This window comes from Apus apus, chromosome 4 (assembly GCF_020740795.1).
Source record: "Apus apus isolate bApuApu2 chromosome 4, bApuApu2.pri.cur, whole genome shotgun sequence".
NCBI lineage: Eukaryota > Metazoa > Chordata > Aves > Apodiformes > Apodidae > Apus > Apus apus.
The window spans coordinates 8,757,486-8,773,673 of record NC_067285.1 but is presented as its reverse complement, the minus strand read 5'-3'; the positions used below and the strand labels follow the sequence as shown (position 1 = coordinate 8,773,673).

Here is a 16,188-nt window from a genome sequence, read left to right as displayed (position 1 = left end):
TAATATAAGCATACCCACAATGAACAGCCAGCAATTTGACAGCACCACTTACACTTTTTTTTTTTTTTTCAAAACAGCAATATCATGGCTAATAAACCAAACCACATTCAGCCTCTGCATGGGAATAAACCAGAGCAGCAAAGAATTGTGGCCAAGGGAACCAGCCCTTGCTGCTGGGACTGTAGGTTTGTCAAATTCTTGTCAAACAAGGGAGAGTGGTCAGCACAACCTCGAAATAGGCAGCAGTAAATCTGTAAATCTGCAGTGGTACAAACCACAGACCCAGACCAGCCTCTCACACATTTGTATGTTTATTATTTCAAAGTACCATATATACATAATGTATAGTGATATCTTCAAAAACTTTATACAGCAACAGGTATCTACAAAATTAAATCAACAGACAAACAACATACAAACATATATTGGAAGATTCAACATAGTTTCAGTTAGAACACGAAAATAGGAAGGAAAACCCCCATCCACCTTGGAAAAACTCGGAATACCACCCAAATCCCCCTGCTGCAACGCAGCTGTCTGCCGTTCCACAGGCTTCAGGTCGTTGTGGAGACACAGTTCATCTGATTTCGAGTGCCACCTACTGCTGACATCCACCATCACAGCTGTTTCATGCCAGGGATAGGGAGGAAGCCCACTCGGACAGGCCTTGTACATCTCTTGAATCCCTTCCCTAGATTCCAGTCTTGGCAACATGCGGGCAACTCAGCTTTACGTTTGATTCAGCAGAAACCAGCGACTGGATTTTTTTTATTTTTTTATTATTTTACTTTTTAGTTATGAACCAAAATATCGCAATGAAAAATCTTTCAAGAGAGTAACTTCAGTTTTATTAGCTGGAGATCCTGCAGGTGTTGCAGTGAAGGTGATACCATGCCTGAGGAACAAATTGATCTCCACTGTTTTCTGGAGACTAAAATAAAAAATATTGCACAAGCCAGTGTGGCAGAAAGCCAGTGATTTCTCTAGCATAGAATGGTATTCTTCAGTTCAGAGGGTCCGGCTTTAAACAACAGCAACAGATTTTACAGAGGGTGTAAAAGCATAGGCAGCTTTCTGTAGGGCCTCTAACAACATCTGGATGTGCAATGTTTGTATTAAAAGAGCACCCTGAGTATTCAAGAAACAGATGTTTAAGCCTGTAGGACACAACTAGCTGTAAGCCTGGAAGTTTCAAAAGTAGCCTGTGGCAAGTACGTGTCTGAAGGACACTGAATTTCAATGACAGCAGCTGACTGCTCCAGGCTGCTTCCAAAATCAGTTTATCTCTAAAATTCAGTTTATCTGAGGACAGTTTTCAATCGCAGGTTCATAACAAAAAGTTTCCAAAACAAGAACAAGTGAGATGCAATTGCTACACAAGCCCTGCACCTGCACCAGCTGGTGCTCACCTGTGCCAACCACCCCACAGAAACACACCTTTTCACAGAAGTGTTCTTGTCACCTGCACCAACAATACCACATTCCTGACAACAACAGGCAGGAGGTTTGCCAGTAACATTTTACAGCTAATACACCACTGCCTCTCAGGAACGAGCAAAATCAAAGTTGCTGGTTGACCCTGTCATGCATTCATCACATCACCTGCATTTACTGGATAGTCATTTGTGAGCTAGAATGAAATTTCCATCTCCAGCAGGTATATTTAAAATTACACCTGTAGAAGACGACTTCGGTCCGTGAAAACACTGTGCACAATAACTGATGGGGTATCTTGGTTGCTTTGTGTGTCTCCATAAAAAAAGGAAAGAAGTCTAAAAAGTTACCAGTGCTACAGAAAGGAAGCAGCATTTCCAGCAGGGCAGGAGGACAACTAACTAGGTTTCTTGAATAACTTAAAAGGAGAAACAACCATGCCAAAAAGAAATCAGAATTTCCACAAGGTCATTGCACTTAATCCATCTGCACCACACCTCTCCTTCATTCACATTGTACACCTGGAGAATGTACATTAAATGATTACAATATTAACATAGTATCTAAAATACTGGAGTCATTCAGCAGAATGCCTGAAAATATCCAGAGACCTGGTACATTAAAGCATGAAAACACAAACATACAAGAGCTAAAGCTATGTTTTGACATGCAAATAGTTCTAAATACTTTCTTTCAGCAGAAGATCTAGTTCAGTCCAGAACAACTGCCTGTTCACTTCCTGGAAGCTGGTGACAAATTTGTTTCAGCAGAGCCAGGTATTTTCCTCTTCACATCACTTAACAGTAAAGCAGAGGTAGCCCCATGGCTGGACTGGTCCAAATTCCCTAACACTTTAGATAACCATTGCTCTCAGGAATTACAAAAATATATGTATAAAACCCCACCCAGACTAAAGGCTCACAGTTTCTACAATGCGCAGTGAGGTTTTAAATAATTTGCTTCCACCCACCCTTTGTAAGGAAATACTTAAACCTTTGACACTGAAGGGACCTGCCATCCAAGACTTCTGAAGCTCTCTGGACCACAAATCAGGTCTTGATCCCACAAGAACTTTCAGATGCCTATTATTAAAGCAAAAACAAAGACTGTCTCGAACTGAACTACTCCAAAGCTCCAGGGACTCAGTGGCACCTGAAAATGGAGTACCCTAAGTCACCTAGATCCTTTGACACATTATCCTTCCCTGTGCTGCCAGATTCAGGCCCCTTGTTTTGTCCATGATGCAGCAAATGGTGCCTGCAGTAAAACAGATTATTTCCCTCCCCTCGGCCCCCCAAGTATCCTAATTAAAATAGCTAAAACATTGCTATTGTAAATGTACATTGAATATTTTTTCATTATAATAGGAAGTTCAAGTATTTAATAAAAGACCAAAAGTATATATTTACACCATGAACTGTTCAATCCATTTTGGTCAAAAGGCAATAAATACAGAGAGCTATGCATTTACTGCTGGAATATAGATATTTTAGATCCTGTAAATTACTTATCCTGAAATTAAAATGTGGATGTGATGTTGTAACTAACCAGAATCTTGTCACCTTGATATTCCTCCTCCATCACCCTCTCAGCCACTGAAAGGCTAAGTAGCAGTTTTCAGCTGATGCCATTTTGACCAACTTACTCTTCACACCAGTAAAATTAAGGAGTCACACAGATTTCTGTGTTACTTTCACAGTCCAACCAATAGACTAAAATCCGATCTAGACATATTTCCCATTTCTTATAATTATTTCCACTAACTGGTCTACCCACTGTTATCTCAATAATTTAGCTTCCATTCATCTTAGAAAACAGATTTTTTTATCCTCTCAAAACCAATGTAATCACAATGTGTACCTGTACAACATAACAATGGCCAGTTAAAACTCCTACTTTTTAAAAGCTGTTAGTTATGCACAAGGCCAGAGAACTTTATTAACCAATTATCTGATACCAGAATTCTTTAGATCCATGTCTAAATATCAAGGATTTGTCAAATTTATTTTTGTTTCAATTATGCATACTCAACCACTGAATCAGAAAGCTCCTTAATCCCTTAGTTTTACAGCTGTTTCACTTCTTTTCAACAAAGAAACTGACTAGTTGAATGATAACCTAGAACAGAAAATATGCATTATTATGGCCACCACTTAGAAGCCAATAGCTGTGTCAACCTGAATATCACAAATAATATGCAAAAGGAAATAATGTCTGAAAGCCCTTAAAGCTCAGTAACACTGGATACGTTCAACAGCAACTAAGACATAATTGGTTTTATTTTTCTTCAAGCTTCATCATTAAGAGACTGATTAATTATGCAGTGCAGCCTCACTGCAACTCATTCAAAACACAGTATGTATTTCAAAGCATCTGTACATCATTTCAAATACAAGTTTTAGATAAATGTAGCATGTAGTAAAATTCAGAAACACCTCAGGCTGGTGTTGGGTAGACAGAACCATGTTGATGTCCAACCCTCCCACAAGTAAGCCTTTCAGGTTAAAGGCTGTGTACCCGAAATACCAGATGCTTGTGCTGGCAGGCAATCAAATTTCAGGAAAAATGTAAAAACCAGTGGTCTGTGGCACCTGCCTTTTCTGCTTCTTCATATTGGTTATTCCATAAAAGTTTTAGTTATGTCTGCTTTATTCTCTGTTCCAGTTCATGCTTGTGTTTAATAAGCCGCTCTATTTCTGTTCCTAGAGTTTGAAGGTTTTCCTTTAGGAGAAAAAAAATAAAACAAAACACAAAAAAACCCCAGGGTAAGTTATATAGGGAAAATCAGTCAATCAGCAGAAAACACACTAGTAAGTTGAAATTACTGTCTAGGTCAGCAGGTTGATACTTTCAAATATCCAGAACAAGCACAAATGATTAGAGAGAGCTGGAGAAAACCAAGCTCATTTCAATAAAGGATGCAAAGCTCTCAGCAAGTCTTTTTTTGCAGTTACTAATATTCTACAGGCTGTCTAGGAAGTACACGATTCAAGGGGTATGATAATTTCAGGAAGAGATCTCCAACTCCTGCAGAACACTGCAGTGCAGCTGGCAGCCTGCACAACATTTCCCTGTGCAGCACGGACAGACCCTTCTCCACTGGATGCACAGGCAGCCCAGAGCTTATTTCAAGAAGCAGCCCATTAGTGCAGCACACTGCAAGGGTCTCAAAGCAGAGGCTCAGTGTTACCTCATGTTACAGAATTCTGGTTAATTCAACGCTATCAGCAGCACCAATTCACAATATGCTGACTTCTGAAAAGCTTCCTCCTCTCAATAGCAAGCATCTCTTTGAAAGCTGTACCTCAGAACCACAAGAATACGTGGAAGAACTGGCATAGCTACTCACTTTCAATGTAATATTTTTCAGTAATGTATCTTCTAACACAGCCTGCAGCTTCCTGTTTATTTCTAAGGAGAGTTCCAACGTGAGACCACTATCTGCAGGATGAGATGTATACAGAGATGCCATAATCCCACCCCGTCTACTCAAGTGTACTTTGTTGAAGTCAGAGGCCTCTGATGATAGTGTTCCAGCTTCTTCCCGCAAAATGTAACTCTGAATAATTCTGAGGGGGGGAAAAATAAAATAACATCATAGCGTTACAAGGCAGTGCAAAGTCAGACACTGAAGTAAATTCAGGTTCCTGATACAAGAATTATTTTATTTTCAAGCAGTACTGTATTACTGAAAAGGCAGTAAAAAACAACTCCTGCCATTTCTAGGTCAGAGGGATACCTGGGTAAGCCCAAGAGCTACAGCAGATGCTGGTGAGCTGAGTCACTACAATTTAGAAGCACTTTGAGAAAGTAATATTTCTACTAGAACAAAAAAAGGTGCTTAAAAATCTCTCTCTACTTTTCCTTACTGAGAGACCCTATCTAGAGAACCTTAAGCTTTCTACAGATGAGACAAAAATTACAAAGTCTCAGCCCAAGGGCTTTCACAGGCTGTGATCATGTTCTATGAAATGGTACCAGACGGCATAAATGTACAAGCTTGTTAAGCAAAGGCTGTACTTAACAGATCACTGAACTTCCCAGAGCAAGGTACATGCTACCATTTCTTCCCCTCCTAACTGAAGTTCCAGACATCCTGTAAGATGAGATTTCCATGTAAGTGGAATTTTGACTCACACATTCAATACAGACCACCTCTGCCTCAGATACACTGTTTGTTTGATACACATCCCAGACTACCATCTGGAATTATTCAGATTCTCCTTCCAAAGCAAACACTATCAGCACTCTCCAAGAACATGAAGATAATGGACTCTGGTAGCTAGTGGCAGCATTGCACCTCAAATCAGCCACCTGCTGACCAGTTTGCTACCAAAAACACTAGCTCCCTTCTATTCCTCCTGAAAAAATACAGCAGTAAACAACTCAGCAATTACTGTAACTGGTGGGGAAAGATAAGGAGCTAAAAAACACAACAACCCAAGACTAAGCCTACCTTTGAGATCTACTGTCACTGCAGTTTATTTTTAAGATTTTCATTTAGACAATTACTTGTTTTACATAAAATCCAGAATTCTTGTCTAGTGAACCAGCTCAACACTGAAAACCTGTCTGAACAGAACTCAGAACATACTTTGTTTTTTTCCTGATTTCTTCCACCAGTTGCTTAATGTGATCCTCCATAAACTCCATCTTTTCATTTTTTCGAGCATGTGCCTTCTGTAGCCTTAGGATTCGCTCAATCAAGACAGACTTGTCCACCTCTGGGAAGCTATCCACAGCTGCTGAAGATCCTGTGTTCTCAGGTGACCGATCCTCATTGCTGCTGCGCGCGTTGAGGGACCCTGCCAATACATCCATATTTGTAAAAGCTCATTTTGCTGTCATACCAGGTAAAACATCCCCGCTAGCATTCAATTATGTTTCAGTAGCTCAGGATATTTTCTTCAGAACGTCAGTTTTCCTTATAAGTTAGTGGGTTTTTAATATAAATAGTCCTGATACCGTTTAAAGGATACACGCTGAAATCGCAGTTTCCAAGCTTGTTAGCTTCAGTAATGCTTATTCTGGCTTAAGTATCTTCACGTTCATTAATGTTACTTTGTATATAAGACTGAGCTGATTTTAAATGTATCTGTTTTGGAGTCCACTCAAGTTACACAATTATGAAATGTCTGTATGGACTGACAAAACCCGTATGTACTGATCAAGTGGTCGGTGATTTCAAGAGCTTGAAATATTTTCTTTCTGGTCTTCTCTCTCTGAGTATTTACCTCTCTTATGCAGTGAGATTACAGGACACTGACAGAACTAACCAAACTTAAAGCCCAAAGATACTGAGGCAGAAAACAGATGTTGTTTTCAGTGCTAAAGATAACTGCTTCATTCCTAACCAGACATAAAGTAATAAATTTTACACAAATACACTGATGCCTCTAAACATGTTAATTGATTTATCATTTACACAGTTGCAACTGTCAATAGTGCAATTAAAAGAATGTTGGAAGCCACTGCTCATTTTTGTTATGCCTCTGGCAGCATTTAAGGGAATCCTCTATATACTGAAGTCCTGAGAGTTTCCTCAAAACATAAAAGCAACAAAATAAAAATGTAAGCATTTAAAAAGAAAGAAAATATGTAAACATTCAACTTTAATCTCATAGTAAGAATAAGCACCTCCAGCTGCATTCAGTCAAGTGCATTTTGGTGCTTAAAGGCTATTTTGTCAGCTTTAATGGGAGGCTGCCCACGCACTGCATAGGCACAGGCCACAGAAAGAGCAAGGCTCGTGGCAGCACACCATGGCAACCTTATTAGATGGAAGGCCTGTGCTGGAAGCCCTGCTGGATGCTCTGTTACCTGATGAACTGGAACGGCTCCCCATGCTGCTGACTTCTTTGTCATAATTACCATTTTCCATCTGATCCAATTTCCTCCGTGCTAAAAGTATAATAAAATTACAGTTACCAACAGGAGATTAAAACCCCAAAATCACAATGTTACACAATACACAACAACTCTGATACTCTCTGGCCTGTACTAATTTAACATGGCTTGACAACTGCAAGACAATGGTAGCAACTAAAAATTTTAGGGCAAAAACCCCCGAACAGCCCCTCTCCACTCGCTGCTCCCAGCCATGAAGCACCTGGGTGAAACGTTCACCAAGATCCCTGCACTCTGCAGCAGCTGCCAGTTGAAGGATGAAATGCCATACACAGGATTAACTGGGAACAATACGACTTAATTTTTATTTCACTTTTGATTAGGACTGCTATGTAAATAACTAGTGAAGGACAGAATGACAGCTCTGTTCCAGGATCTCATAACTGTATCACTATTGAGAGCTGAGTGTAATACTAGAGCTGGAAGCACCACTCATTCAGTGGGAATCAAGAGGAAAAGTGTACAGCTGCTCATATATATACACAAAGAGAGACATGGAGCTTGTCTTGCACAATGCCAACAGGATCTTTTCTTTCAAACACATTGCAAACAGATTTGATTATATTCAAATCTATTTGCATTCAGAGCATGCACATTATTCAGTATTTAATTATTTCTATTTGTTGACAAAATGAGTCATCAGTTTCTCCATATCTGTCTTTAAAAACTCAAATGGTCTGTTTAATATACTAAAAACATAATGGTCACCAGCAATTCCTGATAAAGCCAGCAACTTGGAAACTTGTGAATATACACAAACCAGGATCCATATATACCCACACTGACATTTCAGTAGTCACATAAATTGTAATGAAGACCACACTATTGAAATAAACCTTTCACTTTATATCCAAGCCTATTTCAAAATTTGTAGTTAAGATGGAAAATTGATATTAAGGTCTGTTTCCTGTAACTGCAGTTTCTACGAGATCTAAGTTGCTCACTTACTCTCATTGTCTTTAGGGACAGAGAGAGCAGGGTAACACTCGAGCAGTGCACACAGGCAGACAGGACCCTAGTCTCTAGCAGACACTGTGCTGGGGCTTACAGCTTACAGATGGTGATGACTCATTCTATTTGAAAAGAATTTCAACCTAGCTGAAGTTGTTTTGAGAGATCCTTCAGGTTTGCTGCCTGCTTGCGCTTCTGGGTAGCCAGCTCATCTTTCAGTTCATCTACGTGGGTCTTCAGTGCTGTCAGTTCTTTCTGCTCTGAAGCTACCTGGGCCTGTAGGGTCTCAACCTCCAGCTTTCGCTGATCCTCCTCCTTCTGCAACTTGGTGGCCTGAAATTGTGATTTTATTTTCAGTAACACACACAAAAAATTCCAGTCTGACCATACTGTATGCTCAACAGCCCTAAGTCTGCACTTTACTTTTCACCTGTGAATCACTCACATTTTGTATTTATTACTTAGGCTAAACACAACCACTGCAAACGAATATGCAGCACAGTGAAACATTGCAGGAGGACCTCTGTGCTACCTCAGAAACACCCACATGGTATCATAGAAGCTATGCAGAGCTGTACAGTGCAGTCATGTTACCTTCCAAGACACACTAAGTTTATTAAAAGTTACATTTATCTCATAGTACAAACAGTACTAAGAAACAGTTTACAGTAATAAATTTCACAAATCATGACTTTTTGATGGTTTCACTGACAGTTGCACAGAGAAGAACTCTGTGCTTCCAGAAAGACAGAAAGAGTAACACAGTAACACCCTCTCATTTCAGTGCAGTGGGTCTCAGGGTTTCTTTCCCTTAGAAGCTTGAGGTGTTCATATCCCACTGCTATTATTCTATCAAACTGGCAAACTCAGTGAGAAACTGTGGTCAGGTAAGTGAAGACACAAGATGAAATTCATATGCCACGTCTTTACCAGTACGAGATACCTTACAAGTGCAAAAACAAGCTGCACACTGTACTCACCAGATCATCTTTAGTCTGCTGAACACATTCCAGCTGATTCTGCAGCTCTCTTTCACTGTAAGAAAGCTTATCCAACTGGCTCTGTAAGGAATTGTTTTCAGACTGAAGCTGTGCATTCTTACTGGTTAATTTTTCAGTGAATATCAATAGCTCAGATTCTCTTTTCCGACTACCTTCAATGTCCTTTTGGAGATCAGCAATTAGAGAATTGAAACCATCTACTTCTTCCTTTAAAGCACTAATTTCTTGTTCATCCCTGTCAAAACAAGTGTATCTTATTAGGAATAAGCTCAGCTTGAAGATATGAAACCTTACTGAAATAAAAGCATTCAGGTCAAGATCAATTAAGGCAGAGAAACAGATTAACAAGCCTGGGGCATCTGTTATGTCACTGGATAGTTTAAAATGCCAAGGCAGCTCACAGATTCCACTTAATGACATGCTGCAGTGCTGAAATGACAGGTATCTGTATCCCACAGAAGGAGATGCAGTCATTAGTTTTCCCCATGGAAGACCATCTCTCTGTATTCAACTTCATGAGCTTCAAAATAGGGTATAAACAAAACCCCCCAAAACACATCCTGTAGTCAAAGAGGAAGGTCTGCAAATTCAATAAAGGAGGTCATATGTAAGAGGACTTGTCTTTAAGAGATGGGGAAATACTCCAGTTTTGAGCTTCTCCAGGACAGAAGTACAGTGATTTCTGAAACATCCTTACCCAAGAAGCGCAGCTCCAATTCACAGGACCTGTCTTACTTCATTGCCCCTCCCACCAATCCTCTACAAAACAAGTTATTGATTCTACTGAAGAACTCCCACTAGGAGACTTCTGATCTACTCCCTGCAAACCATCTGAGTGAGAAATGCCATATCTTCAGTTATGATCAGCACTTTAGAAAAGTGACTGAAATCAATTCCAAAATGAAATAACTGTTAAAATGCTACAGACTAAGAGTGCTCTCCTCTCATATGGTCTTACAATATTATTTCTTCAATCGCAGTATTTGCTACATCCATCTAAAAACTCATCTTCCAACATCAGCAGGAAAACCCTCACCTCTCTTTCTCACAGGAAGCGTTTTTATTCAAATTTAAAAATAAAATTAAAGTTACACAAAGAAAGGGCACGCATCTCATTGAATTCTCCTGTCCGACAGCATGATTACCAGGAGGCTCTATTCGCTTTAAACCAACAACCCCATAGCAACAGGTTTCTTCAAGCAGAGGTGAGGCTCAGGCAATCCAAATCATTATTCATTCTGAAAATGAACTATAATTTTGTCACCGAATTCTACTAGAAGTCTGTTACTACAAATTACAAGCTACCAGAACGAGGAGTTCCTATGGTTAATGGCAACTTAAGTTATCCTTTGGTAGTGCAGTGCTAGCTAAGTTCCTACATAGTACACCAGAAAGCAAGGACTTTTATTCTAATAAGTAAAGGTGTAAGAATTAGATCAGTCTCAATCCTCTCATTTTATAACAGGTCACTGAAGTAGTCGCCAGTACTAGCAATATTGACTTAGATTAGAAAAACATTTATATTAGGACAGATTCTTAAAATTACAAGCCATTTTAAAGCACTGACAATTTCAATTTTAAAAAAACCAAACAACTCTTCACATCCCAGATATATTTTAAAACATTCCTCAAAGGGCACAGCTGTACCTCTGATGTTGATCCTGCAGACGATCTACAGTTTTGACTCTGTCCAGTAAATTCTGAATTTCAGTTTTCTGTCTGTTAATAATTTCTTTATACTTGGATAATTCATCTTCTGTTCTTAAACGTTCATCCTCTAGACACTTTACCTAAATAGAAAAAAACAAAGGAAACTATTTATTGTTCCAAACTTCAGAGATGAGTTATTCTGATCAAATGTCTAGATCGCTGTCCAAAGACGTTGCGATCATTCTGGTGAGTCCAAGTAACATTCCAAATAAATCAGATCAAATAAAGTCAGAAAAATAAACAGAAGAAATAATTAAAATTAAACAAACATGAGTAACATCAGTTTCATCCAATGACTCAAACTTATCTTAACTCAAACTTAATGGACCAGGATCCAAAGACATCAACTTTTGCCAGCTACCAAGCCAACGGTCAGATACCTTGAAGCTGGCTTTGTAGAGGTCAGAATTCATGGGTCTGAAAAGTTTACCAGTACCTTTAATTTTCCAAAGTTACTAAATTTAGAAGATATTTACTAAAATGTTTCTCACAACTTTCCAGTCAAATGAGGTAGATACAAGGAAGCAACACACTGTTGTACTATGGATCAACAGACACTTCTTAAGAAAGGCAGCCTAGAGTCACAGTTATATATCCCTTCTAGTCTCATACCCAGCCAGTTTCTAATCACATTGTTTTTTCTGAAAGTAGTAAAAATACAATTAAGAGTTAATAGTCTTGTTCCAAAACCCAACACTATACCTTCAGCCTCACTGTAATCCAACACAGCACACATTACCTTCGTTCTCAGTGTTCGAAGCTCATCCATTCCTTCTTTAAATGTTCTCTTCAAGTCTTCCAGTTCTTTTATTTTTGCATGATGCACCTTTTAGAGAGTGAGAAGCTCCTTGAGAAATGTAAATGGACAGTGGCATCTCCTGGGATGTCAAAAAATTTAGGCCAACGCAGGCCACCACAACAGCTGAGCAGGCTTATGGTAGAATAGGTACCTAAAGGTTTGTTCTACTTATTCAAAAAGCAAAGTCTAAGCCTAAAAGCTGCTTTAATCCCAGAAGAACTGAGAATAAAAGTGAGATTACATACTCTGGTTTTCACTCTGGTTTTAGGTGTACAAATCTGAACCACAAGAGCCCATGGGAAAAGCTCTAGGCAAACAGAAGATGGCATTTGCACATATGAGCTGGGAACAGGTGTTGAATCATTAGAGGATTTACATTTTGGGTTATCAAATCTCTGCACAGAACAGAGGCTGCTGCCTGCCTCTTCTTGCCATATAGCTTGGCAAAATACTGGTCAGATAAAGGCCTGCCTACCATCTGAATTTGTGCTCTAAATTATAGTAACATTCATGTGTATAAACGAAAGAGCAGTTATTTTATCCTCACTATATTGTCCTTTTCCCATTACTTAAAAAAAGTTCATCTAAGATAATAGCTAAAAATGTCCTCCAAAACGCAGGGCTGGAAGCAGACAACTGAACTGTGGTATTAGGCCAAAAAGAAAAATGGTTGGCAAAAACTGTAAGCAGCTTAAAATAAGACTCTCAAAATTAAAAACTCATGGAATTCTTAACTACTAGATTGCCAACGGCGTTGTCTCCACACACCACATATTTACCTCCAGGTGATCAGACTTCTCCTGAATTTGTTTCTCCAGTTCTCCTTTAGTTACTCGGAGTTTCGCATCCAATTCATTTGATTTAATTTCTTCTGACTCCTAAAAGGATTGAAGACATGCAAATACAGTTTTAGAGTTTTATGTTCCCCTTTCTAGCTTTAGGAGCATACAGACAGCTTTTCACACCACTGAGTCTCCTTTCTGCCTGGTATATATCTAATAATTCTGAACATGCCAAGAAAGATCCCCACACTGCATGCCAATCAAAATATTTTCCCTTTTATTTAACAACTATGCAAGTAAAAAAAAATCAGAGACTAGTCATCTCTGCTTTGTAGCTTGCATAGGATAATTCTTCCCTGCAAGAGCTTAAGCTAGAAAGGGAGGACAAAGAAGACTCAGATGCTAAACACAAATTTCTCCTCCTGAGAAAATGTTCCTACTTGATAGGATTTTATCATTTCTTGACAGTTTTTCTTTATCTGGTCTGCTTCTTCTTTTGCTTCAGTTAACTTGGTTGTTGCATCTTTGAGGCGTTCTTTGGTTTCCTATAAAAACAGTAATAAAAAAACAGGTCAAACCTATTCATCTAACTTAATCTGGGAAAATCATTTCTCGTAACAAAAGTTTCCTATTTCAGCCTTGAAAGAATGAACAACAACAAAAAAGGTCCAGCATTATTTTTCCTCTTGCTTCCATTCAACTATTACTTCATGCAATTTTGTTTGTTCCAACACTGAAAGCACAACAAAAGGATAGCTTGGTTGTATGCCATGCATATTTTCAGATGATAGATTTAACTCTATCACTTAAAAAATAAACTGACAGTTAATTCATACCAAAAAAACCCAAAATAAATGAAAAATCGACCACCAGATTTAACAGAATGCCCCCCATACCTCCTCCCCTCACATCCTTTCAAAATTTCCATTTTCACATCATTATCTTTAGGAGCACTATTCTGACTTGCTGCAGGTATTGAAATTAAACAAAAAACAGTTTAGAAATAGATTTTAGTGAGATATAAAAAGTATACAGTACAGCAGCTACATTCCTCTGACTGTGTTTTCATGCCATGGTACCAGTACCACTTTACTAACCTTGTGTGAATCCATTTCAGTTTTCAATTTGTTCTGAGCCCATTTTACTTTGATAATATGAGAATTGATTTCTTCTTTCAATTTCTCTATTTCTCTGTTGAGGCGAGTGGCTTCACCATCCTGGGAAGAATTCACAGATTTTATTTTAGAGACCTAAATCATCCAGTGCTTCTACAACAAGGCTCCTACTCAAGTGTCAAATGCAGTTGTCATTGTTTTTTTTTCTTAGTGTCTGTATTTTGCAAAAGCATGCACAGACTCAAGTGCTCAATAATGCTTTAGCCCACAATCCAGCAAAAAAAGAAAAAAAAAAAATAAATCAATGTTCTGGTTTGATAAGCAACGTAAAGCTGAATTACTGTTAATATATATAAATGCTAGGTATCTGTTGAAAGGCAGAGCACAGTCTAGAGCTCTGGTCTAAAGTAAGAATCTCCTGGGTAAGTTGCAGAGTCCTCTTTTTGCTCCTTTTTAGCAAAAGGATGAGGAAACATAGGTTCAAAGTGATAAGGTCATATATCAGACAAAGATACAAAGATTGTGACATCAGTGGGATGTATACAGGAACAGTCTAGTGTGAGCACTGACAGCAAATGAATCCAAGTCAAATCTCTAAGTCAGTGCCAAGAGAGGACATTAACAGAAGCACATCACTGGCATAACCTTCTATACCACCATCCATAAACCACTGCATTAAGCCAAATTTCCAAACTGTGTTTCTGAAGTAATTGGTTCATCTTACCAAAAAAAGTTTAAAGCAACACCATATGAGGGCAGTACAATTCCTGTAAGGCTCTAGTGTACACCTCAGGAGCTATGAAGTTCAGCTTTGTTTAGCAAACCTGAAGTCATGCTCCCACTTCCTATTCATTGAGACGATGCTGAGGTGACATTTTGTTTCAGAAGCATAATTTTTAGGACTTTTATTAATACGTATTTTTCCAAGCCTTCTGTTCTTGTCAACTGTACAAATGCTTAGAAGAAGCCTGAATCAAGGTTTGAATCATTTATTTATCGATTTTTGGATTTTCACATGAAATAGAATTGTGGAGCACAATACAAAAAGACCTGGATAATCTAAGAGGTGAAGTCTCTTACTGGCTTCTAAATAAGAAAGGCAAATTTTTGGAATTGCATCTGAAAAATTCTATTACTTTATGACCAATTTTTAGTAGTGCAAAAAAGGAAGTAAGAGTGCAAACAGAACAATAGCAAAGGCAACTGCAATGATGTAATGCCATCACTGCCTTTTCAAACAAAAATCCTAACAAGCTAGAAAACCCCGCAAAATCCAGACACTGCAACAAACAGTGTTTTTAGTCTTGTCAAAAAAGCCCGTAAGGTTCCATAAACTAATATTCAGAAAAATATTCAAAGGAGCATAAAATATTACTCAGTAGCTTCCTATTCTTCCCTTCAAGGAAAGGGTTTTCACAGTTATAAAGCAAAACCAAAAGAGTTTCTTTCACCAACTGCAATAGCAAACAAGCGATAAGGTGGTTCTGATAATGCTTTTAATCATTCACTCAAGTCATAGAGCAACACTTAAGAGTACCTTAGTTTCATAGAGCTGGTGCAATCTTCCTTTTTCCTGAGAAAGCTGTTTGATTTTGTTAGTATGCTTTTCAATTTCTTTGTTTGCATCTCTCACTCTTCTCTCAAGTATCTCCTTTTCCTTTCGGAGGTCAAGTGACTCCTTCTCCCCGCGGACGTATTTCATCACCATCGTTTCCTTTTCATGGCGTGCTTCTTCACATTTCTTGTTTGCCTTCAGAAATATTAAAATAGAATTAATAAATCTTCCATTTCATAATTAGCTTTTGTAAGAGACTACTGGATATTTGCAGTATTGCAGTATAGTTGCATAACAAAGTAGGACATGAGTGAAGTACTGGAACTACTTTTCCAGCAGTAAATATAGTAGCTGCAGCTACTATAGATATCTCAAATGAGTTATCAATACATCAGTTAATCTGTAATATAATTTCTTGCTTCAGAAGGAAAGAAGTGTATTTGGCATGTTTTAGCAACAAAATAATTTTGCTAATACTCAGCACCAGTCTTCCGTCTTCCCTCCTCCACAACTGCACAATCACTATTCAGTGGCTTATTTTTCAGGTAGCCTATTTTCATTGATTTATTTTTACAGAACCCACCTGCCCCAGCATTAAGAAATTCTGCTTCAAATAAAAAAAAACCCAAATCATATGCTAAACTTCAAAATTCATACAATAGAGAAAATACTTGGCATTATACAATATTAATAAGGAAAAAGTAAATAACTCATGGCAGCTCTCAGTAACACATGAGACAAAATGAGAGCTTTGAGTTTAAAACAAACAAACAAACAACAAACTAATTTTGTGATAGCCTGTCTGAAAAAAAGGTCACAGCTTTTACCTCTTTTTGAGCCAAGATCAGCTTAGAGGCAAGGAAAATGAGATTTCTTTGCAGGCTGAACTCTATAAATACAAATACACGTATTAGAAAGAGTTAACAGGCACTCT

At 38.3% G+C, this 16,188-nt stretch overlaps 1 protein-coding gene across 4 annotated transcripts in view; it reads right to left on the bottom strand.

Annotated features, from left to right (window-relative positions):
* Positions 1 to 295: 295 nt before the first annotated feature.
* Positions 296 to 16,188, bottom strand: part of CCDC186 (coiled-coil domain containing 186) — a 36,194-nt gene continuing 20,301 nt past the window's right edge. For all 4 annotated transcript variants that reach the window (XM_051618183.1, XM_051618182.1, XM_051618185.1 and 1 more), the window contains 12 exons: positions 15,237 to 15,449; positions 13,682 to 13,801; positions 13,025 to 13,129; positions 12,582 to 12,680; positions 11,743 to 11,829; positions 10,941 to 11,083; positions 9,273 to 9,528; positions 8,436 to 8,625; positions 7,255 to 7,335; positions 6,029 to 6,239; positions 4,784 to 5,003; positions 296 to 4,155 (listed from right to left, as the gene is read on the bottom strand). In XM_051618183.1, coding sequence (XP_051474143.1) covers positions 4,072 to 4,155; positions 4,784 to 5,003; positions 6,029 to 6,239; positions 7,255 to 7,335; positions 8,436 to 8,625; positions 9,273 to 9,528; positions 10,941 to 11,083; positions 11,743 to 11,829; positions 12,582 to 12,680; positions 13,025 to 13,129; positions 13,682 to 13,801; positions 15,237 to 15,449 — 1,809 coding nt within the window. In that variant the 3' untranslated portion in view covers positions 296 to 4,071. The remainder of the gene's footprint in view (positions 4,156 to 4,783; positions 5,004 to 6,028; positions 6,240 to 7,254; positions 7,336 to 8,435; positions 8,626 to 9,272; positions 9,529 to 10,940; positions 11,084 to 11,742; positions 11,830 to 12,581; positions 12,681 to 13,024; positions 13,130 to 13,681; positions 13,802 to 15,236; positions 15,450 to 16,188) is intronic.